The sequence below is a fragment of the Vicugna pacos genome, chromosome 23 (assembly GCF_048564905.1).
Source record: "Vicugna pacos chromosome 23, VicPac4, whole genome shotgun sequence".
Lineage (NCBI taxonomy): Eukaryota > Metazoa > Chordata > Mammalia > Artiodactyla > Camelidae > Vicugna > Vicugna pacos.
This window is the reverse complement of record NC_133009.1, coordinates 8,249,981-8,275,334: the sequence shown is the minus strand read 5'-3', so window position 1 is coordinate 8,275,334 and position 25,354 is coordinate 8,249,981. Positions and strand designations below refer to the sequence as shown.

The 25,354-nt window shown below is 38.6% G+C and overlaps 1 protein-coding gene across 1 annotated transcript in view; it reads right to left on the bottom strand.

Annotated features, from left to right (window-relative positions):
- Positions 1 to 25,354, bottom strand: part of LOC140688580 (ankyrin repeat domain-containing protein 26-like) — an 80,965-nt gene that overhangs the window by 24,323 nt on the left and 31,288 nt on the right. The window contains exons 8-27 of the mRNA XM_072948222.1: positions 24,823 to 24,975; positions 24,161 to 24,212; positions 23,713 to 23,782; positions 21,007 to 21,067; positions 20,732 to 20,919; positions 19,322 to 19,454; positions 18,853 to 18,914; positions 16,101 to 16,161; positions 15,826 to 16,013; positions 14,422 to 14,554; positions 13,953 to 14,014; positions 11,201 to 11,261; positions 10,926 to 11,113; positions 9,522 to 9,654; positions 9,053 to 9,114; positions 6,478 to 6,571; positions 4,024 to 4,052; positions 3,768 to 3,840; positions 1,770 to 2,024; positions 93 to 166 (exon numbers count right to left, since the gene is read on the bottom strand). Of these exons, the coding sequence (XP_072804323.1) occupies positions 93 to 166; positions 1,770 to 2,024; positions 3,768 to 3,840; positions 4,024 to 4,052; positions 6,478 to 6,571; positions 9,053 to 9,114; positions 9,522 to 9,654; positions 10,926 to 11,113; positions 11,201 to 11,261; positions 13,953 to 14,014; positions 14,422 to 14,554; positions 15,826 to 16,013; positions 16,101 to 16,161; positions 18,853 to 18,914; positions 19,322 to 19,454; positions 20,732 to 20,919; positions 21,007 to 21,067; positions 23,713 to 23,782; positions 24,161 to 24,212; positions 24,823 to 24,975 (2,132 nt within the window). The remainder of the gene's footprint in view (positions 1 to 92; positions 167 to 1,769; positions 2,025 to 3,767; positions 3,841 to 4,023; positions 4,053 to 6,477; positions 6,572 to 9,052; positions 9,115 to 9,521; positions 9,655 to 10,925; positions 11,114 to 11,200; positions 11,262 to 13,952; positions 14,015 to 14,421; positions 14,555 to 15,825; positions 16,014 to 16,100; positions 16,162 to 18,852; positions 18,915 to 19,321; positions 19,455 to 20,731; positions 20,920 to 21,006; positions 21,068 to 23,712; positions 23,783 to 24,160; positions 24,213 to 24,822; positions 24,976 to 25,354) is intronic.

Here is a 25,354-nt window from a genome sequence, read left to right as displayed (position 1 = left end):
GTCTAGTTTGAAAGGCAATTTCTTTTGAACTGTGTTATTAAAGCACAGAAAACAGTATTAAACCAGAAATTTAAATTTACATTTTTACATACCTGTGAGTGGTTATTTTCACTTCCATCAAGTCTTTCTTCCTCTTCCTCAGATGTCCTTTCTAAGTCTAGGTCTGCTGAAAAATGAATGTGCTTAGTTAAAATTCATTTTCATCTAGAACAGCTAGATAAAAGGCATCACCTTTATAAAAACATAAAACACATTTCATCAATTGACAGTTTAAATTAAGCTTCATCTTTAGCCGGATATTTACTTCTTTAAGAAATACTTCTAATTATTTAAAACTTCAACAAACTATTCGGGAAATACTAGATGTTACCAGATTAAAGGCATACAAACATCTCAAAGTTTCACTCACAAACTGATTCACCAGACATGAACAAAAAGAGAAATAAAACAAAATTTAAAAATACGGTAGAAATATACAAAGTCACGATAGACTCTATTCTCTACCTCCTAACAGTACCTTTTTTAACAACATACCAAGCTTCAAGAGCAATGTCATTCATGGTTTCCAAAATTATTGCTACTTTTTATGCTTTTATCTTTCCTTTATCTGAAATGTTTCCCTCTACTGTTCTGACAAGTTCCTTTGCCTTTTTGAAGACTCAGCCTGCTCTGTGAAGTCCTCCTTGATTACAGCTCTCTTTCCGCAGAGACACAGGGATCTCTTTCCTTGGAGCTACCTTGGTACTTCACAGATTTTTCTAGTGTGTCTTCACCAGCTGAACTGTAAACTATTTCTTTACATGTCTATCCTCTTTGCTCCCATGCTGTAGAGTATCTGCTCTCTTAAAAGTATCTGTGTATAAACTATTTATTAGAAAAACTTTCAGTTTTGAGCTTGTAGTCACTACTATAGGAGATAACTGAGAATCTTTTCCAAATACAACATTAATTCTGCAGGTAAGGATAGAAAAGATAAAACTACAGGAGCAGAAAAAACATTGTAAGACTTATTACTACAGCTCTAATTATATCACTGATTAAGGCACTAAATTAATTGGTATGTAAAGTAGAACACGTATTAGATGTGGTTAATCAACAGACTGGGTATCCTAGAAGAATTAGAATTGATATTCCATATATTATTTTTAAGTGATCAAGCACTCCTTAAAAACCAATATCCTTTTCGACCCATCAATCCATTAAAAATAATAAAACAAGCTGATACACTGTGCGGACACAGTTAAGAAGGAGGTCCTGTGTAGCAAATTCCCAATGTCTGCCACTACCGCTGGGAAAGCCACTTCTAACATACAGAAAGGCAGAGAATATACTAGAAATACTTTGATATTTAGTTGCAGAGGTGCTTTTTCAGTTACACTGAATACAGCTATAACAAATATTTATAAATTCAGAGCTAGATAAAAATAAAGCTAAGAAACCATACTTTGAGAAGGGAATCTTTGGATGTCCACCTAGGTTTCCCAACTACTCACAAAGCTCTAGACATCATCCTCCTACCCGCTCTCAGGAGTGTGCTAAATACTATTCTGAATGAACTTACTTTCTCCTAATTCTCTTTGCTATTTAATATGTTGCTTTGATCAGAGGTTGAATGTAAATGTCATGCAAAAAGGTATTGTCCGGTTGTAGGTTGCATAAAAGGAGTAAACACAAAGGAGATCCTGCCACAAAATGATTTCTGCAAAGTCAGAGTATGGTGAAGCCACGCACAGGTAGACCATGGCTAGCTCTCTGTGCTGCTTTATTACCTTCTTTGCTGCTTCTGTTCTCTGGCAGCTGTGACTCACACAGGCCACGGAGCGCTGCGTTTTCTGACAGAGACACGGCTCCAATATTCACCTGGTCTTTATCTACCAGGGCCGTCTGCCTCAGTTCTGTGGGTGCTGACTGGTTTGTGGTCACTGATTGTGATACCAACGGACATTTGTCAACTTTCAAATGCTTGGCTCTTTGACCAGCCTCATTATTGAGGCTCAAACTAGTAGAAACCCACTCTGAAGGACCTGAAAACAAAGTTTCCACTTATTAGAATGTGAATAACAATACAAACTTGACTAACTTTTACAAATTCTCTTCCCAGAGCAGCAGCCCCATGCCCTCCTCTCCCCCAAACACACTGCTCCTTCCCAGCTGGTTGCACTTTACATGTCATTGCTGTTCATATAGGGAACCACTGTCTCTCTTTTTTCTACCTTTTCTAGTATTACTAATTTGGATTCACTCATCACTCTCTAGAAAACAGTCTATATTCTGTAAGAGCTTTATGAATAATTACGACTCTTCAACATATGAAGTTTTTCATTAACAAAATGTATGCCTAACCAGCCATTTACTGGACGTTTAAATATGCATGACAGTATTGAGTCCTAGAGATGCGGGCTTTAAGAAAACTTCTACTGAATGGTACTATTTAAATTACAATGAGGCAGTCTTTCCTCAATGTACCAATATCTTCAGAATTCTTACCTTAAGCCTTGGATAAACATCATAAATTTATGTAAGAAAGGATAGCCTTGAGTGACTAATTTTTTCCATATAAAAATAGGGTAAATCTAGGTACAAACTAGATCCAAAGAGTACAGAGTGCCATCAGACAGGAAATACGTAACAAAAATGTTTTCCTTTTTTAAAAAGAATTAAGTTGTCAGATTCAAAATTTTTAAGGCAAGTTAAAGAAAAAAAGGCAAGAAATGTAGACGTGAACTTTAAAGCCCACCTCATCACAAGGGCCCCTTTATTATTTCACACCCATGAACCCTGTTTAAAACAGCAGTTCTCAAGTGTCATCTGAGAAGCCCTGAAGCCCCATGTTCCCTCCATCTAGGGAGTCCAGGAGGTCAAAACTATTTTCACAATAATACTGAATGCTATTTTCATTCTCATTCTCTGTTAAGTGTGCAGTGGAGGTTTCCGGATACATGACATTTGAGAACATCATAGCTCTAATGGCTAATGGAATGTTTGTGCGTGCTTGTTTTTTAAATCTTTCAGTTCTATTTTCTAATATACTAAACATCAATAGATACAACCCACTTAACAGTTCTTCAGAATTTTCAATAATTTTTAGTAGTATAAAAAATATCCTAAACCCAAAAACTTTTAGGATTATTGGTTTAAAAGATCATATCTACCAAACATTAAGGTAGGACTAATTACTTCCATCATTTTTAATAATCAAAGACACCACACACACACACAGAGAGAGAGAGAGCGCTAAGCAAAACATCCAGTTGCCTTAAGACATTTGGGCTAGGGAAATAGCTCAGTGGTAGAGCACATGCTTAGCATGCACAAGGTTCTGGGTTCAATCCCTAGGACCTTCATTAATAAATAAATACAGAAATAAATATCATCAATGTGATAGCACTAGATGAAATAATTAAAGTGAAATATGACTGACATGTTAGCAAGTGAAGCTTTACTCTACGTAAAGGTCAGAATTCAATTAAGCATTTTAAAACTCTGGAAAAATCTTAGAACCTAATAATCTCTCAGAATCCCTGAGAAGTACAGGGACTCCAAACTGAGCACTTTGGTGTCTCCCAACATCAATAGAAACATCCAAGTCAAAGCTGACATTTTAAAACTCTATTTCTTATGCTTATACATATTTTTCAAACATGGATACCGATCATAACACCTGCCTTATTTATATCATCTTTCAATTAAATTAGAAAAAATAAAAGGAATTAGGAATAAGAAGACTGTACTTCATTTCATAGTTAAATTTGTATTGCAAAATTTACCTGATTTGAATCTTTGTAAATTCTTCATTGCTCGTGTTTTTTTAGGAACAGAATCTTTCACTCCAACTGCAGGCTGAATGGTTTTTGAAACAAACTGATTAATCATGTGCATTTGATACAATCTGTAGTAATAATTCAAGGGTGGAGGGTCTAGCTCAGTGGCAGAGTGCCTGCTTAGCAGTGCATGAGGTCCTAGGCTAAATTCCCAGTACCCTCATTAAAAAAAAATTCAAGATAAAAGTATAAAAGTTTTTACCTTCAGGTGAGGATATTTTTCAGTAGAACCTAAAAGCCAAAAGGGACACATAATCAATTATAAGTAAATATGAAAGCCAACTATCCAGTCATGCGGTTAGTACTGAGCGCAATCCTCATGCTTGCTTTGGAAATGAACACGTTAGGTTTCGGTGTTTTGTTTTTCAGGGGCAGTTAGGACAGCAACAAGACAGACATATGAATCCATGATAGATACTGAATAAAGAGCAGGAATATAGGTTTAACAAAACATGCAGTTAAGATGTCAAAACTACGAGTACGTTTCAAATGACTTTATAAAATAGAAACGTGCACATATACAAGTGTGAACATGCTGCCTGAGGAGGAGAAAAGCGATTTTTAATCAGAGGAACAAGTCACGGCTCCAAGAAGACAAAAGTGAAAGCTGATGGTAAAATGCAACAGCACATCTTTCATGCGACTGACACCATTAGACTACAAGTGTTTATCATGCTCTTCAATTTGTCCTGTGATTCAGGAAGTCCACAGTTGTGATGGCAGTTCATTTGAATGTGCAGTTCACTTCTCGTCAGAGAAAGCGTTATGAATTGATCAGCCTGGATACACACTTGTAGAATAATCGTTCATAAAAATATTCATTTTTTCCCATATCCACATGGGCTACCGGTATGCCTACATTTCTTGGATCCTCTAGCCATCAAAGTTTCTTGATCCACTCATGCAAGAAAGAATGTATACTGAGCTTTCAATATTGAAATCTGGTGATCAAAAAAAAATTTCATTGCCACAGAATTATTAGACATTAAAAGTCTTTTATGTTTCAAAACCTGTGTAGTATTCACTGAAAATAACAACTTTAGCATTTATGGAATGAATCCTATTAATTTCTTTTATTTCCAAAATTGGTTTGGTAAATCAGGCTAATGTATAAAAGGATTCTTGTGAAATAAATATCTTATCAAAAAATAACATATATTAAAAACAACAACAACAACAACAACACAGCCAATGCTTCATATTCAAGTTAGTCTCATTTGAATAACAAATACCAATACAACATTTATCTTTGAAGCCTGACAGGAGGAGAGGCTGTGGTTTACCCCAATTCTAGGCCCCCTCCTGATTCCAGTATTCTCTGGATTGGCAATGATCTAACCTGGCTTCAGTGCAAATACACTGATGCCATCGAAAAGGAGTTCTCTCAAGTTTCCCCTCAATTCCAAAATCACCTACCTGCGGCTTTTTTTCCTCCTTCCTTCCTTTCACTTTCCTCTTCAAAGGTACCTCTATATCTGTGGTCTTAATTCTTCCCCTTTTCTATTCTTTTGATGGACGATCCCCACCACTTCTTTTCCCTCTCTGCTTAGCAGCAGTAGCTTACACCTCTAATTTCTACTTCAACTCTTTGCCTCCCTCTGACTATGAACATGCTCAGAAAGAAAAACAAAATCGTGCTTTTCCTTGTTGCTGTTGTCTTTAACTCCCCAGTGGCTCTTCTTCCAGATTCCCTTAAACACAAGTCTACCCTCTGAGCGTGATCTGAAGACCAGCAACATGGGCATCACCTGACAGCTTGTTAGAAACGCAGACCCACTGCTCAGAATGTGCGCTTTTCACTGGGTCCCCAGGTGACTAAAATTTGAGAAACTCTGGTCTATACCGAGTCTGCTTCTATAGCACTCGGACTTAACTGATCCCTCTGAAACAGCCGCACGCGTCTCCCAGTAACACTTCCCCAAAAACTGCATCAGGATCTGCAGACTTTTCAGTGGACTCTTTACCAGGCTCCAGCTCCCCTGACCTCCCCGGAACGCACCCTGATCTCCACCTCTTTCCCACTCTCTTCTGTTGGCCTATGAGACACCATCCTGTAAGGCAGCAACACGCTGCATGACACGAAGGTCCAGACACTGACAGCTGACCACACCCGCCTGTGCTCACCGGCAGCCACACCCAGCTCTGCGTGATCAGGTACCGCAGTCCTCGCCGCCTTCCTAACGGTCAGGGGACGGGCGAGTGGGACATTCTGCTGTGCCTCCCGGACAAGGTTTGGTGCTGGAAGGAGCTCACTTCATACCCATCTCATTTCAAACACTCTTCTCTTCCTTCTTCTAAAGAACTATTCTACATTACCACCTCCTGCCAGGGACCCCCCCTCCTTTTCCTTCATCTACTCCCCTCCTCTCTACCTCCCTCATTCTTCACTCCCTCCTTCCCTCCTCCTGGTTTCCTGACTGTCCTCAGGTCACAGAGCATCTTGAAACAAAACTAACAACTGAGCTCCTTGAACAGCATTCTAGTTTAATCTGTTGCTGACACCTGGTAAGATATACAATTTACTTCCTTTCCTCCTCTTTTTTCTCACTGTATGTTCAACAGGTGATTTTCTTTGGCTGAGAGAATAGATCCAAATCCATGTTTTAAATCAACATTCTGTAAAATGACTTTTTTTGGAATAAAATACAGTACTTACTTTCTATTTGTCCATTTAATGTATTTTTTTCTCCTAGACCTGCAGCTCCAGATAAATGATCAACACGGTTCGGTAGTTCAATCTCGGAGATACTCTGTTAAAATTAATATTAATAATGAGTTGCATAAAGATTTCCTGATCCCTTTCTAAGAAAATACCTGCGTTTCCTATCTTATTATTATTTTTTTAATTTCCTACTTTAAAAGCAATTAGACTTGAAAACAAAATAAGCATATCCTGGAAACCCAAACATTTAAATAGAAAATTTCATATGCACTCTTTAGATCAAGTCTATCTTTTATCTTCAGTTGGCTTTTGATCTTCTGTAAACTGAGCATGGAAAGCTAGAGCAAATATTTTCACAGACAAAATACTGACTTACATGCAGATTTCAACAAAGAATTAACTTCAAAGCACCTAATTCCATTTTGCATTCCTCGACAAAAGAAGAGGACGTTTAAAAAACATGTATTTTTATACATATAACTGAATTGCTTTGCAGGTACACTTGAAACTAATATTATAAACTGACTACACTTCAATAAAAAATTAAAATACATATTTAAATATATTCTTTAATAAGTATGCTATACATTTAAAATATTTCTTAGGACAGATATTGTTTTTAGCATTAAAATAACATACATGGCATGAAAACAAGCCTTGGAGCCTGTCATGTTGAGTATTAACAGAACACTGTGGAAACTGCTACATTTCAGTAAACAAAGGCTTACCAGAATCTATTATTTGATAAAACTTTTATTGATAGGGAAAATAGTTGAATAAAGTACTAAAGTAGAAAGAAAAACATTTATGTTTAAATTAACAGCAGAAAAATTTTAAATGTAGCTATGCAGCTCTTCAAAGAAGTACCATAAGCTTTACTTCACTGAGGGAAGAATAAGAACACCGTTTAGTGACCACCCGCATGTGCCAGGCCCTTATGATGCACATTCTCTTCTCTACACACAACAATAACAACAGTGACTCTAAGGACGGTTACCCACTTGCTGCTTCCTGGCCGCTCCAAAATGCTGGAGTACCATGATGAGCAGATGTCACCCACTGTTCTCTGTCTGGAACGTCCCTCCCCTGGACCTTCGTGTGACTGGCTCCTTCCTGTCCGTCACCTGGCAGCTTTGGTCACACTCAGCTCTTTCCTGACTACCTAAATTCCACCCTTACTCCACCCCCGTCCTAACTACAAACTCCCCCACTGTTGTCGAACCTCACGCTCTCCACGTTCCTTACGTGAAGGACTTACTGTCCCTGATACAGGGTTCCTGTTTACTTGTTCTTCTGTTCCTGCCACTACAGCCTAACCCCTCAGCTGCTACATTCAGTGTCTAACTGCCTGGTGCAGAGCTGGTGTTCAGGAACAGGAATTTAGTTAAGGTCAAAACATGGAAAATCCCCAGAAGGCGTCAAGTACCAAAGCACTACGTACCTATCGGAGATCTCCGATAATAGCCTACCGACACTCAACATACCCCAAGTGAGAAATCCCCGTGCCCGCTCTAACTTTCCCACTTTATTGTCCTTCAGATTTTAAAAAGGTGTCCTCAACATTTCAGTAGGTCACTAGTGGCCACTGTGATCATTCTTACATTTCTATAGCACCCTTTGCAGTTGACAACGTGTTTTCAGATTTGTTACCACATTTTTGTTCATGACACATAACCTGAGAGGTAGGCATCAGTACCATGTTTTTGAACGAGCTCACTGACATTCAAACAAGTCAGACAAGTTTTTCCAAGATCTCACAGTGGGTCAGAACCAGGATGCTACCACGTCTGCTGACTTCAAGTACAGGACCTGCCGAGATCCAAGAGTTCAGGCTCTTCTGACCTCTTTCCATGGCTATCACCTTGCAATAGGTCATCACTACCTTGTACTTAGCTTCCTTCAAGTTCGGTCGCCATAAAGGTAGTCAGTGCATGCTATTTTCTACCCAAAATGGGCTGTCCTCAGTAAAACATCACTAAACCAAACTGGTGGTATTTTAATCCCACATATTTACTACTATTCCCCATGCTTTTGCTTCTCCTGAAATGTTCGCTGCAGATCTACTTGACAATCCAAATATAATAATACTTTCAAGTCGCAGGCACTGGCTTTCCAAGGTCAAAGTGGTTAAACAAACAAAAACACCGGTTTTTTGTGTTTTTTTTTTTTTTTTAGTACAACCTGTTTCTCTCTGAATCTAAGAGTTTTACACATTCATTTATAACAAAGAAACAAACATCTGGTCACAGGCCGACCAAGAATTATTTTCTTCAGTTTTTAGAAAATGTAACTTCAGAACCCAAACCGATTCCCTGTGACTTCTAAGCCTTGGCTTTTGCACTACATACAGCAGTTTCATTAGGCGAGTCTGGAAAATTAACACAAGTGCACTCTGCAGTGGCATGACATGTAGCACGGAATGACTTTACTAAGTGAGGGTTAAAGTGAGGAACCAAAATTTTGCTGGGCAAATGTAAAAGTGAGAAAGTGAAGTCAAAACATCCCTCCATTTATGTTTCAACATCACGCAATGCTTACATTTGAACATAATAATAATAGAAGACAGTACCTCAAAAGCCCGGGATGATTCTGCATCTTTCTTTCCTTTGAATCTTAATGCTGGTGTTGCATCTACAAAATGCAGTCACAGATACATTAATGAGAACACATACCACTGGGAAGTTTAAATACACATAAGTCTATCTTGATTCATGAATATGTCAACAAATTAAAGTGGCACGAAAGAATTTCAGAGGGTTGAAGCATTTTCTGGAAGAAAACTTGGTCGTAGTTGGGATATTTATGAAGGAAGATGGCAAAAGAAAAACACTTAAGAAGAAATGGATATCAGATTTGGATCTACACACTTCAGATTTTTTACACTACTTTTTTTTTTTTTAATGGAGGTACCGGGAATTGAACCCAGGACCTCGTGCATGCTAAACGTGTGCTCTCCCACTGAGCTATACCCTCCCCCCTCCAACCACACTAGCTTTTAAGCAGAGAAGAAAACCCATAGATGCTCCCTGACTTCCCACCTCTGTCGCTTTTGTGTGCTCCGTCTCCATCAGTAGAAATCAACTTGCTCTGATCTGCTTGCTCCTTTAGAACACCGTTAACTGCCCGAGTGCCGTTCTCTTTTCCCCCAGTTTTTGGCTTTGTTGCCTCTCCCTATAAAAACAAAACACAATGTCACAAAAACCCAACATCAGAAAACATCATATTCCTACACTTGGTCATTCAATCAGTCAGTCAGGAAGACAACATATAGTTACTGTATCCATCAAATCATAGGCATTCTCCTGGGAGAAGCTGGCAATATACATAAAAGACAGATTCTGCTCTACACTCTAGGGGAGGTAGAGACACATGAAAGTGAATCAACACAGACAAGTTATCATTCAACAGCTCTACACCTGAAGTGAACGGATACAGTAAGGGCACAAAGGAGAGAAGAGACTTGCTGCATGCCAATAGCTCCGGGAATGCTGGGAAGACCAGACTGTGTCTTAAAAGACAGACCCAGTGCAAAGAGCAGATGTGAAGGGGGTTCTAAAAAGGGCAGCCTGAGCCGAAGGTTGAGCTGTGAAACAGCATGATAAGTCACATGGAAAACTAGAACTCAGTTACTGGGGACGGAATGGAGAGACAAAATTTGCTAGATTAAATATAAGACATCACTTCATTAATTTAAATGTGAGGCTATCTAAAAAAATAACTTCAAGTTAAAACTAGCTTCCATAGGGAACTGTATTCAATATCTCACAAAAAAACTATAATGGGAAAGAAAGAAAAATTGGTTATATATATATATATATATATAAAACCAAATCACTTTACTGCACACCTGTAACTCATACAATACTGTACATCAACTACATTTGAATTAAAAAACAAACTTCCATAACCAAAAAGAAAAAAGGTGAGGGTCAAATTTTCTTTCTGTTGTTCATAAAATCAGCTCTATGTCCTTCAGAAGAGTCTGAGCACTTTCTTCCATGACCTGACTTTTCCTTCTCTTAATTTGAATTAGAGATAATTTCTGTCATAATGTGTGCTATAGAGTTCCTGCTCTCACTTAACCCCACTATTTCTGCTGTGTCTGTATAATCATCTCTCTCATTTTGACACTCATACATCTTGTCCTTATTAGATGAACGCTTCCCCTTTGTACCCCTGCCCATCTTCATATTCATCCAGCTGTTCTTTCCTGTTGCTCTCTTACTCTTTCTTTTCTTAATGGCATATCTGAGAACTGTTTATTGCCACCAACCTTTACAAATCTCAGTCCTGCACGTGTACCTCTCTTGTTGTCACACTGTTTTCTATTGTGATCTTGAGGACTTCCATTCCTGTGTAGGATCCTTTTCATCCCCATGAGAATCAGGGGGACGGTAAGTGAAAAAGCACAGGAAGGAAAAGTTAAAAACAAAACGGCTTACCTCTGAAACACCAAGGACTGCTGAAGACGTGAGAGGTTCCGGTGCTGGGAAGGCAGGATGAGAAAAGCCTGAAACTTCACTGGATGGTTGGGAAAAGGTTCTAGCTGCATCTTCATTTTCACTATTAGAATTATGGTCCTCAAAGACGGTGCTAGTTCCTGGTTTCAAAACACCATCTTTTGCCTCTGCTGTAGTGAAAACAAGGTACAGTAGATGAAATGATCTGTAATTTCTCATCAGTGAAAACACAAAAAGACAGTCTTCAAATAACTTACTGTTTATCACGGGTTCTTCCCAGGCCCGAATTAGCTTGGCAAATCTTGGATGCCGGACTTTCTAGAGAAGAAAATTGCAGCTTTAAGAACAACAAATATGAAATTGAATAAAGTAACTGTAACATTCCCCATTCCTAGATGATCTAACAAAGAGCGCTGGCTTTGGAGTCATTCAGATATGGATTCAAGTCCCGGGTCTGTCATTTACCAACCTACATCTTCTCATGGGGTGAGGATTATGACAGATGACCTCAGGGGTCCCAAAATGTTACTTTCTTTACCCCTCATTGATTATTATACAAACACTATGGTATCCATTAGATGACTTTCTTGACCAAAATGATCTAGAACAAAATCTTATACCTGATAGTTTAGAGTCGTATTGAAAAACCTCACATTAAGAAATTTAAAGTGGTGGTTGTATTTTGAAATGTGTTTGCATGATTTATATATGTGTGAATGATCTCTCATGGGGGAAATATGAGAGTTTACTTTTTAGCAGTATCTTATTTGGATGAGTTAGAACGGCAAACAGTATAAGCTACTTCTATTCCATTCGCCAAAAAGCTACAGACAAATGGTTGTTCATAGTCAGTTACTTCTAAGAAAGAGGAATAAGAACAAAAGTAATTCTGAGGGGCAATGACTCATGAGTGAAAGCCACACACATAGTAAACAGAAAGCTGTCACTAAATATGTTCACAGAGGCAGAGTGAGATGGACTGAAAGAGCAGACACCGAGGAAGTGTTTTCTGCAGAGAAATATTAGGTTTGGGGAAAATCATTAAAAAAAAAAGTGGGGAGGAGGAAGAAAAGAAGAAATGAGACATGACTAGTGAAGTACAAACTTAAGGCAAGTAAAAAGGAAAATGTAAGTATAACAAGGCATGTGGAGAAATATATACATTTCAGCATTTATATATAATAGATCAGGGATGTATCAGTATTGTTAGGGATATACGATGAGTGAAAGCCTCTGTTTTACCTTTTTATTATATATATATAAAAATATATAAGTTATATATGCAAGTATATATATTATTCAGCAAATTTTATAAAAATATGAAAATGTATGGCCTATAAAACATATATATAAAACAAAGGCCTTTCTTCATAGTATATCCCCAATAATACTGACTTGTATTACCCCACAACTGTTTGTTTGTAAACACTGCTATAAGTAACAGTTAAATTTTGTCACTGTAAGTCACTCAATTGAACATGGTCATCTCTCACCACCCACTGTTCTCTGTCTGGAACGTCCCTCCCCTGGACCTTCGTGTGACTGGCTCCTTCCTGTCCGTCACCTGGCAGCTTTGGTCACACTCAGCTCTTTCCTGACTACCTAAATTCCACCCTTACTCCACCCCCGTCCTAACTACAAACTCCCCCACTGTTGTCGAACCTCACGCTCTCCACGTTCCTTACGTGAAGGACTTACTGTCCCTGATACAGGGTTCCTGTTTACTTGTTCTTCTGTTCCTGCCACTACAGCCTAACCCCTCAGCTGCTACATTCAGTGTCTAACTGCCTGGTGCAGAGCTGGTGTTCAGGAACAGGAATTTAGTTAAGGTCAAAACATGGAAAATCCCCAGAAGGCGTCAAGTACCAAAGCACTACGTACCTATCGGAGATCTCCGATAATAGCCTACCGACACTCAACATACCCCAAGTGAGAAATCCCCGTGCCCGCTCTAACTTTCCCACTTTATTGTCCTTCAGATTTTAAAAAGGTGTCCTCAACATTTCAGTAGGTCACTAGTGGCCACTGTGATCATTCTTACATTTCTATAGCACCCTTTGCAGTTGACAACGTGTTTTCAGATTTGTTACCACATTTTTGTTCATGACACATAACCTGAGAGGTAGGCATCAGTACCATGTTTTTGAACGAGCTCACTGACATTCAAACAAGTCAGACAAGTTTTTCCAAGATCTCACAGTGGGTCAGAACCAGGATGCTACCACGTCTGCTGACTTCAAGTACAGGACCTGCCGAGATCCAAGAGTTCAGGCTCTTCTGACCTCTTTCCATGGCTATCACCTTGCAATAGGTCATCACTACCTTGTACTTAGCTTCCTTCAAGTTCGGTCGCCATAAAGGTAGTCAGTGCATGCTATTTTCTACCCAAAATGGGCTGTCCTCAGTAAAACATCACTAAACCAAACTGGTGGTATTTTAATCCCACATATTTACTACTATTCCCCATGCTTTTGCTTCTCCTGAAATGTTCGCTGCAGATCTACTTGACAATCCAAATATAATAATACTTTCAAGTCGCAGGCACTGGCTTTCCAAGGTCAAAGTGGTTAAACAAACAAAAACACCGGTTTTTTGTGTTTTTTTTTTTTTTTTAGTACAACCTGTTTCTCTCTGAATCTAAGAGTTTTACACATTCATTTATAACAAAGAAACAAACATCTGGTCACAGGCCGACCAAGAATTATTTTCTTCAGTTTTTAGAAAATGTAACTTCAGAACCCAAACCGATTCCCTGTGACTTCTAAGCCTTGGCTTTTGCACTACATACAGCAGTTTCATTAGGCGAGTCTGGAAAATTAACACAAGTGCACTCTGCAGTGGCATGACATGTAGCACGGAATGACTTTACTAAGTGAGGGTTAAAGTGAGGAACCAAAATTTTGCTGGGCAAATGTAAAAGTGAGAAAGTGAAGTCAAAACATCCCTCCATTTATGTTTCAACATCACGCAATGCTTACATTTGAACATAATAATAATAGAAGACAGTACCTCAAAAGCCCGGGATGATTCTGCATCTTTCTTTCCTTTGAATCTTAATGCTGGTGTTGCATCTACAAAATGCAGTCACAGATACATTAATGAGAACACATACCACTGGGAAGTTTAAATACACATAAGTCTATCTTGATTCATGAATATGTCAACAAATTAAAGTGGCACGAAAGAATTTCAGAGGGTTGAAGCATTTTCTGGAAGAAAACTTGGTCGTAGTTGGGATATTTATGAAGGAAGATGGCAAAAGAAAAACACTTAAGAAGAAATGGATATCAGATTTGGATCTACACACTTCAGATTTTTTACACTACTTTTTTTTTTTTTAATGGAGGTACCGGGAATTGAACCCAGGACCTCGTGCATGCTAAACGTGTGCTCTCCCACTGAGCTATACCCTCCCCCCTCCAACCACACTAGCTTTTAAGCAGAGAAGAAAACCCATAGATGCTCCCTGACTTCCCACCTCTGTCGCTTTTGTGTGCTCCGTCTCCATCAGTAGAAATCAACTTGCTCTGATCTGCTTGCTCCTTTAGAACACCGTTAACTGCCCGAGTGCCGTTCTCTTTTCCCCCAGTTTTTGGCTTTGTTGCCTCTCCCTATAAAAACAAAACACAATGTCACAAAAACCCAACATCAGAAAACATCATATTCCTACACTTGGTCATTCAATCAGTCAGTCAGGAAGACAACATATAGTTACTGTATCCATCAAATCATAGGCATTCTCCTGGGAGAAGCTGGCAATATACATAAAAGACAGATTCTGCTCTACACTCTAGGGGAGGTAGAGACACATGAAAGTGAATCAACACAGACAAGTTATCATTCAACAGCTCTACACCTGAAGTGAACGGATACAGTAAGGGCACAAAGGAGAGAAGAGACTTGCTGCATGCCAATAGCTCCGGGAATGCTGGGAAGACCAGACTGTGTCTTAAAAGACAGACCCAGTGCAAAGAGCAGATGTGAAGGGGGTTCTAAAAAGGGCAGCCTGAGCCGAAGGTTGAGCTGTGAAACAGCATGATAAGTCACATGGAAAACTAGAACTCAGTTACTGGGGACGGAATGGAGAGACAAAATTTGCTAGATTAAATATAAGACATCACTTCATTAATTTAAATGTGAGGCTATCTAAAAAAATAACTTCAAGTTAAAACTAGCTTCCATAGGGAACTGTATTCAATATCTCACAAAAAAACTATAATGGGAAAGAAAGAAAAATTGGTTATATATATATATATATATATAAAACCAAATCACTTTACTGCACACCTGTAACTCATACAATACTGTACATCAACTACATTTGAATTAAAAAACAAACTTCCATAACCAAAAAGAAAAAAGGTGAGGGTCAAATTTTCTTTCTGTTGTTCATAAAATCAGCTCTATGTCCTTCAGAAGAGTCTGAGCACTTTCTTCCATGACCTGACTTTTCCTTCTCTTAATTTGAATTAGAGATAATTTCTGTCATAATGTGTGCTATAGAGTTCCTGCTCTCACTTAACCCCACTATTTCTGCTGTGTCTGTATAATCATCTCTCTCATTTTGACACTCATACATCTTGTCCTTATTAGATGAACGCTTCCCCTTTGTACCCCTGCCCATCTTCATATTCATCCAGCTGTTCTTTCCTGTTGCTCTCTTACTCTTTCTTTTCTTAATGGCATATCTGAGAACTGTTTATTGCCACCAACCTTTACAAATCTCAGTCCTGCACGTGTACCTCTCTTGTTGTCACACTGTTTTCTATTGTGATCTTGAGGACTTCCATTCCTGTGTAGGATCCTTTTCATCCCCATGAGAATCAGGGGGACGGTAAGTGAAAAAGCACAGGAAGGAAAAGTTAAAAACAAAACGGCTTACCTCTGAAACACCAAGGACTGCTGAAGACGTGAGAGGTTCCGGTGCTGGGAAGGCAGGATGAGAAAAGCCTGAAACTTCACTGGATGGTTGGGAAAAGGTTCTAGCTGCATCTTCATTTTCACTATTAGAATTATGGTCCTCAAAGACGGTGCTAGTTCCTGGTTTCAAAACACCATCTTTTGCCTCTGCTGTAGTGAAAACAAGGTACAGTAGATGAAATGATCTGTAATTTCTCATCAGTGAAAACACAAAAAGACAGTCTTCAAATAACTTACTGTTTATCACGGGTTCTTCCCAGGCCCGAATTAGCTTGGCAAATCTTGGATGCCGGACTTTCTAGAGAAGAAAATTGCAGCTTTAAGAACAACAAATATGAAATTGAATAAAGTAACTGTAACATTCCCCATTCCTAGATGATCTAACAAAGAGCGCTGGCTTTGGAGTCATTCAGATATGGATTCAAGTCCCGGGTCTGTCATTTACCAACCTACATCTTCTCATGGGGTGAGGATTATGACAGATGACCTCAGGGGTCCCAAAATGTTACTTTCTTTACCCCTCATTGATTATTATACAAACACTATGGTATCCATTAGATGACTTTCTTGACCAAAATGATCTAGAACAAAATCTTATACCTGATAGTTTAGAGTCGTATTGAAAAACCTCACATTAAGAAATTTAAAGTGGTGGTTGTATTTTGAAATGTGTTTGCATGATTTATATATGTGTGAATGATCTCTCATGGGGGAAATATGAGAGTTTACTTTTTAGCAGTATCTTATTTGGATGAGTTAGAACGGCAAACAGTATAAGCTACTTCTATTCCATTCGCCAAAAAGCTACAGACAAATGGTTGTTCATAGTCAGTTACTTCTAAGAAAGAGGAATAAGAACAAAAGTAATTCTGAGGGGCAATGACTCATGAGTGAAAGCCACACACATAGTAAACAGAAAGCTGTCACTAAATATGTTCACAGAGGCAGAGTGAGATGGACTGAAAGAGCAGACACCGAGGAAGTGTTTTCTGCAGAGAAATATTAGGTTTGGGGAAAATCATTAAAAAAAAAAGTGGGGAGGAGGAAGAAAAGAAGAAATGAGACATGACTAGTGAAGTACAAACTTAAGGCAAGTAAAAAGGAAAATGTAAGTATAACAAGGCATGTGGAGAAATATATACATTTCAGCATTTATATATAATAGATCAGGGATGTATCAGTATTGTTAGGGATATACGATGAGTGAAAGCCTCTGTTTTACCTTTTTATTATATATATATAAAAATATATAAGTTATATATGCAAGTATATATATTATTCAGCAAATTTTATAAAAATATGAAAATGTATGGCCTATAAAACATATATATAAAACAAAGGCCTTTCTTCATAGTATATCCCCAATAATACTGACTTGTATTACCCCACAACTGTTTGTTTGTAAACACTGCTATAAGTAACAGTTAAATTTTGTCACTGTAAGTCACTCAATTGAACATGGTCATCTCTCACCACCCACTGTTCTCTGTCTGGAACGTCCCTCCCCTGGACCTTCGTGTGACTGGCTCCTTCCTGTCCGTCACCTGGCAGCTTTGGTCACACTCAGCTCTTTCCTGACTACCTAAATTCCACCCTTACTCCACCCCCGTCCTAACTACAAACTCCCCCACTGTTGTCGAACCTCACGCTCTCCACGTTCCTTACGTGAAGGACTTACTGTCCCTGATACAGGGTTCCTGTTTACTTGTTCTTCTGTTCCTGCCACTACAGCCTAACCCCTCAGCTGCTACATTCAGTGTCTAACTGCCTGGTGCAGAGCTGGTGTTCAGGAACAGGAATTTAGTTAAGGTCAAAACATGGAAAATCCCCAGAAGGCGTCAAGTACCAAAGCACTACGTACCTATCGGAGATCTCCGATAATAGCCTACCGACACTCAACATACCCCAAGTGAGAAATCCCCGTGCCCGCTCTAACTTTCCCACTTTATTGTCCTTCAGATTTTAAAAAGGTGTCCTCAACATTTCAGTAGGTCACTAGTGGCCACTGTGATCATTCTTACATTTCTATAGCACCCTTTGCAGTTGACAACGTGTTTTCAGATTTGTTACCACATTTTTGTTCATGACACATAACCTGAGAGGTAGGCATCAGTACCATGTTTTTGAACGAGCTCACTGACATTCAAACAAGTCAGACAAGTTTTTCCAAGATCTCACAGTGGGTCAGAACCAGGATGCTACCACGTCTGCTGACTTCAAGTACAGGACCTGCCGAGATCCAAGAGTTCAGGCTCTTCTGACCTCTTTCCACGGCTATCACCTTGCAATAGGTCATCACTACCTTGTACTTAGCTTCCTTCAAGTTCGGTCGCCATAAAGGTAGTCAGTGCATGCTATTTTCTACCCAAAATGGGCTGTCCTCAGTAAAACATCACTAAACCAAACTGGTGGTATTTTAATCCCACATATTTACTACTATTCCCCATGCTTTTGCTTCTCCTGAAATGTTCGCTGCAGATCTACTTGACAATCCAAATATAATAATACTTTCAAGTCGCAGGCACTGGCTTTCCAAGGTCAAAGTGGTTAAACAAACAAAAACACCGGTTTTTTGTGTTTTTTTTTTTTTTTTAGTACAACCTGTTTCTCTCTGAATCTAAGAGTTTTACACATTCATTTATAACAAAGAAACAAACATCTGGTCACAGGCCGACCAAGAATTATTTTCTTCAGTTTTTAGAAAATGTAACTTCAGAACCCAAACCGATTCCCTGTGACTTCTAAGCCTTGGCTTTTGCACTACATACAGCAGTTTCATTAGGCGAGTCTGGAAAATTAACACAAGTGCACTCTGCAGTGGCATGACATGTAGCACGGAATGACTTTACTAAGTGAGGGTTAAAGTGAGGAACCAAAATTTTGCTGGGCAAATGTAAAAGTGAGAAAGTGAAGTCAAAACATCCCTCCATTTATGTTTCAACATCACGCAATGCTTACATTTGAACATAATAATAATAGAAGACAGTACCTCAAAAGCCCGGGATGATTCTGCATCTTTCTTTCCTTTGAATCTTAATGCTGGTGTTGCATCTACAAAATGCAGTCACAGATACATTAATGAGAACACATACCACTGGGAAGTTTAAATACACATAAGTCTATCTTGATTCATGAATATGTCAACAAATTAAAGTGGCACGAAAGAATTTCAGAGGGTTGAAGCATTTTCTGGAAGAAAACTTGGTCGTAGTTGGGATATTTATGAAGGAAGATGGCAAAAGAAAAACACTTAAGAAGAAATGGATATCAGATTTGGATCTACACACTTCAGATTTTTTACACTACTTTTTTTTTTTTTAATGGAGGTACCGGGAATTGAACCCAGGACCTCGTGCATGCTAAACGTGTGCTCTCCCACTGAGCTATACCCTCCCCCCTCCAACCACACTAGCTTTTAAGCAGAGAAGAAAACCCATAGATGCTCCCTGACTTCCCACCTCTGTCGCTTTTGTGTGCTCCGTCTCCATCAGTAGAAATCAACTTGCTCTGATCTGCTTGCTCCTTTAGAACACCGTTAACTGCCCGAGTGCCGTTCTCTTTTCCCCCAGTTTTTGGCTTTGTTGCCTCTCCCTATAAAAACAAAACACAATGTCACAAAAACCCAACATCAGAAAACATCATATTCCTACACTTGGTCATTCAATCAGTCAGTCAGGAAGACAACATATAGTTACTGTATCCATCAAATCATAGGCATTCTCCTGGGAGAAGCTGGCAATATACATAAAAGACAGATTCTGCTCTACACTCTAGGGGAGGTAGAGACACATGAAAGTGAATCAACACAGACAAGTTATCATTCAACAGCTCTACACCCGAAGTGAACAGATACAGTAAGGGCACAAAGGAGAGAAGAGACTTGCTGCATGCCAATAGCTCCGGGAATGCTGGGAAGACCAGACTGTGTCTTAAAAGACAGACCCAGTGCAAAGAGCAGATGTGAAGGGGGTTCTAAAAAGGGCAGCCTGAGCCGAAGGTTGAGCTGTGAAACAGCATGATAAGTCACATGGAAAACTAGAACTCAGTTACTGGGGACGGAATGGAGAGACAAAATTTGCTAGATTAAATATAAGACATCACTTCATTAATTTAAATGTGAGGCTATCTAAAAAAATAACTTCAAGTTAAAACTAGCTTCCATAGGGAACTGTATTCAATATCTCACAAAAAAACTATAATGGGAAAGAAAGAAAAATTGGTTATATATATATATATATATATATATATAAAACCAAATCACTTTACTGCACACCTGTAACTCATACAATACTGTACATCAACTACATTTGAATTAAAAAACAAACTTCCATAACCAAAAAGAAAAAAGGTGAGGGTCAAATTTTCTTTCTGTTGTTCATAAAATCAGCTCTATGTCCTTCAGAAGAGTCTGAGCACTTTCTTCCATGACCTGACTTTTCCTTCTCTTAATTTGAATTAGAGATAATTTCTGTCATAATGTGTGCTATAGAGTTCCTGCTCTCACTTAACCCCACTATTTCTGCTGTGTCTGTATAATCATCTCTCTCATTTTGACACTCATACATCTTGTCCTTATTAGATGAACGCTTCCCCTTTGTACCCCTGCCCATCTTCATATTCATCCAGCTGTTCTTTCCTGTTGCTCTCTTACTCTTTCTTTTCTTAATGGCATATCTGAGAACTGTTTATTGCCACCAACCTTTACAAATCTCAGTCCTGCACGTGTACCTCTCTTGTTGTCACACTGTTTTCTATTGTGATCTTGAGGACTTCCATTCCTGTGTAGGATCCTTTTCATCCCCATGAGAATCAGGGGGACGGTAAGTGAAAAAGCACAGGAAGGAAAAGTTAAAAACAAAACGACTTACCTCTGAAACACCAAGGACTGCTGAAGACGAGAGAGATTCCGGTTCTGGGAAGGGAGGGTGAGAAAAGCCTGAAACTTCACTGGATGGTTGGGAAAAGGTTCTAGCTGCATCTTCATTTTCACTATTAGAATTATGGTCCTCAAAGACGGTGCTAGTTCCTGGTTTCAAAACACCATCTTTTGCCTCTGCTGTAGTGAAAACAAGGTACAGTAGATGAAATGATCTGTAATTTCTCATCAGTGAAAACACAAAAAGACAGTCTTCAAATAACTTACTGTTTATCACGGGTTCTTCCCAGGCCCGAATTAGCTTGGCAAATCTTGGATGCCGGACTTTCTAGAGAAGAAAATTGCAGCTTTAAGAACAACAAATATGAAATTGAATAAAGTAACTGTAACATTCCCCATTCCTAGATGATCTAACAAAGAGCACTGGCTTTGGAGTCATTCAGATATGGATTCAAGTCCCGGGTCTGTCATTTACCAACCTACATCTTCTCATGGGGTGAGGATTATGACAGATGACCTCAGGGGTCCCAAAATGTTACTTTCTTTACCCCTCATTGATTATTATACAAACACTATGGTATCCATTAGATGACTTTCTTGACCAAAATGATCTAGAACAAAATCTTATACCTGATAGTTTAGAGTCGTATTGAAAAACCTCACATTAAGAAATTTAAAGTGGTGGTTGTATTTTGAAATGTGTTTGCATGATTTATATATGTGTGAATGATCTCTCATGGGGGAAATATGAGAGTTTACTTTTTAGCAGTATCTTATTTGGATGAGTTAGAACGGCAAACAGTATAAGCTACTTCTATTCCATTCGCCAAAAAGCTACAGACAAATGGTTGTTCATAGTCAGTTACTTCTAAGAAAGAGGAATAAGAACAAAAGTAATTCTGAGGGGCAATGACTCATGAGTGAAAGCCACACACATAGTAAACAGAAAGCTGTCACTAAATATGTTCACAGAGGCAGAGTGAGATGGACTGAAAGAGCAGACACCGAGGAAGTGTTTTCTGCAGAGAAATATTAGGTTTGGGGAAAATCATTTAAAAAAAAAGTGGGGAGGAGGAAGAAAAGAAAAAATGAGACATGACTAGTGAAGTACAAACTTAAGGCAAGTAAAAAGGAAAATGTAAGTATAACAAGGCATGTGGAGAAATATATATATTTCAGCATTTATATATAATAGATCAGGGATGTATCAGTATTGTTAGGGATATACGATGAGTGAAAGCCTCTGTTTTACCTTTTTATTATATATATATAAAAATATATAAGTTATATATGCAAGTATATATATTATTCAGCAAATTTTATAAAAATATGAAAATATATGGCATATAAAACATATATATAAAACAAAGGCCTTTCTTCATAGTATATCCCCAATAATACTGACTTGTATTACCCCACAACTGTTTGTTTGTAAACACTGCTATAAGTAACAGTTAAATTTTGTCACGTAAGTCACTCAACTGAACATGGTCATCTCTCACTACCTGAATGCTGCAAATTATTACTAGAGGGAGAGAAAAATAGATTTTGGAAAATTCCTAACACATCAGCTTTCCACCTAGACAAAGAACTGGTAATCAGGATTCTAAGGATAATAGATAGCTTGAAAAGATATATTTCATGGAACATGAGAGGGGGCTAAAAGAAGGTCAAAAAGTTTTCATCTCAAATTCTAAGCTCACAGTTGCTGGATACTGAAAAACAGACTGTAACCTTTTCCTATTTATCATATACTTCTTATCTATTTCCTCGGCATTTATGACATATTTCCTCTCATAACAACTGAACTTTTACAGCCTAAACAAAGGGAACAGAAATTTAAGTCATATTTTTAGAATCCAAATAGATTTCATTATGATAGAGTGTGCATGTTGTATCACCTGCAGCATGGTGCAGAAGTCCATGTCTCCTCATGCACTCACATTCATAGAATACTAAAATGCTTCTTACATTTAAGACCTTATTCTAGGTGCTCCAGGAAATGCACAATTACGTTCCCTAATCTCTAGCGGTGTATACTGATGCAGGGGCTATAAGATGAATATGTAAATAACTACACTACAAAATGTCTGAAACTTGAAATTTTAGAATGGGACACGGGGACTGGACATACTTTTTAAAACTGTAATATGAAAGAATTCTGAAATAGGTTTCATCATATGGTTGTTATTAAGAGTCTACTTTTAAAGCTGGCTGTTATTTTAGGGAAAACATGTATTCTTCAGTTAGATGCAGAGTTTTGAATATATTCATAATGGGATAATTTAGAAAACACAGAGGAATCTCTTTATAATATGGATTTTGAGAAACAGAATTTTAATTTCTAAATTACTAGAATTTCAACTATTATTTTAGTCTTAAATGCAGAACCAGAGAGAGAAATAAAGTAAAAAAAAAAACAACAAAAAACAAAACAACCCTCTTACCTCACAACTCTCTGATACCAAAATAGTAAGTGTCCAAGGGGGAAAAAAAAAGATACATGCTACTTAAGTTTTGGAACTGAAAGGCCCCAGGAAGAGGCCATGACTATCACAGTAAGTAGCTCTGTGCACTGAAGAGGTCCCTGAGGCACAAGTATTATACAAATGCTGTCAGTGTGGTTTGAAAGTCAAAGAATCCTTATCCTTGGCCAAGCTTCACACCCTCCTCTATTGTGGGAAACCTTTCCACAGTACAACTTTCCTGTCACGATCTATTTTCTAGTCCATTTTGCTTCAGCCTCATCTTCAGTATTTACCAAAGTAAAAAAAAAAAAAAAGAAAAGAAAAGAAAGAAAAAGAAAAGAAAAGAAAAAAACCTGCCATATTTTAATAAAATGGTTTACTCAGACCAACTTTCTCATACAAACATAAAACAATGATAGGCAGAACACTGCTAAATTTTAAGAGTAAATACTACACAAAACTAAATTCAGAGCAGAAAAGTTAATTTCACAAGAAAACACTTTACCTTGGCAGCAAGATCTAAGTTACCATCTGATGGAGGCCGTGAATCATCAATATCATGTTTGGGTGAAATACTTTGAAGAAAAATACACATCATAAATGAGTGAGTTCATTTCTTTAAACAAACAAGTCACACAAGTCTATGCTGAGGGATGAGAAAGCAGAGTTGGGAGCCAGGCTGCCTGATGGTTAAGTCACAGGTTAACTACTTGTTAACCATGGAATCATGGGTCAACTAGTCAACCTCCTTAAGCTACAGCTGCCTAATTAACTAGAAGTAAGCTATAACAGCACAGCTACTCTGCAAAGCTGTTGTGGTGACTGTACGAGGTAACAAATGTCAAGTACATAACACGGTGTCTAACCCAGAGTAGGACACTCAACAAGCCTTGTTTCTTTTCTCTGTGTTCCCTCAGTCAGCATGTAATTTTTAAAAATCCATAAAATCCTACCGGCTTACAGAGACGTCTTCAAGCCTCGGTGCAATCTTAATCACTGAAATCTCTATTAAAGAAGAAAGTAAAATAGAGTTTATACGGGCAATAGAAAAATACAGAATATTAAAAGTATGAGATCACTGTTTTGTTAAAAAGCATTCCATTGGGACCACACCTGGAGACTACACACTTGAGTGAATACGGAGTATACTCCTGGTAAGTAATTAATGCATAAAAACCACTTCCCCTCCTTTATATTTATCAAAAAAAGAGGGTGTTTATCCAAATTTGATATTTTAAAGTGAACTGCTGTTTACAAGGACCAAAATCCCAAACTTTATGAGACTCACAAAAGAATGATAATCATTAGTAGAATCAGTATCATAAACTGACAATGTCAAGCTTACATAGCATGGTATTTCTGGATGATACCCATGGGACAAACCCACCCTGCCATTCGGCTTTGTCAACCTCATGTTGTCTGGGCACGGTCATCCCTATTCGCTCACATACAGTCTAGGGCTGCTTTCACACTGCAATGGCAGGCATGAGTGGATGTGACAGACATCACATGGTCTAAAATATTGACTCTCTGGCCCTTTACAGAAAAAGCTTGTGCATCCCTGCTTTATGTCATAACAGGAAACCCTAAGACTCAAAGGGCCGAATCTTCTTACTCTTCTGCTCAACATTCTTCAGTGGATCCATGTGGCTGCCATTGCTGGTTCCCAACTCGACAACCTTTTCTTCTTCGTTGTCCTTGCTGGACAATTGCAACTTTTCTTCGATGTTTTCTGCCCCAGTATGCGAAGAAGGTAAGCTCTCCTTAGCTGCGAAAAGAGAAATGATTGTCTTACGGTCATCACAGTAACTGCATTTCCTTTCCCAGTGGCTGCTTTAGGAATGAGCATGTGATGTAGCCCAGCCAATAAGATGCTAGGGGAAGTCTACCGGGAGCGTCTCTGTTTCCTTCCTAGTTAACAGGAAACATGCAGAGAGAAGCAGCCCTCCTCGCCTGCGGATACTGTCAGGTGAGAAGATGACGCTTGGAGCTGCTGCCAATCAGCAGACCAGGAAAGGCGACATCAAACACCAGCAGCCTCACAGCTGAAGGAGGGACAGCGTCTGGGATCCTGATGACATCACCGAACCTTCTAAACAATCCTGACTCCTGTTGCTCTAGCCAGTTACTTAGGGCTCCTATTATTA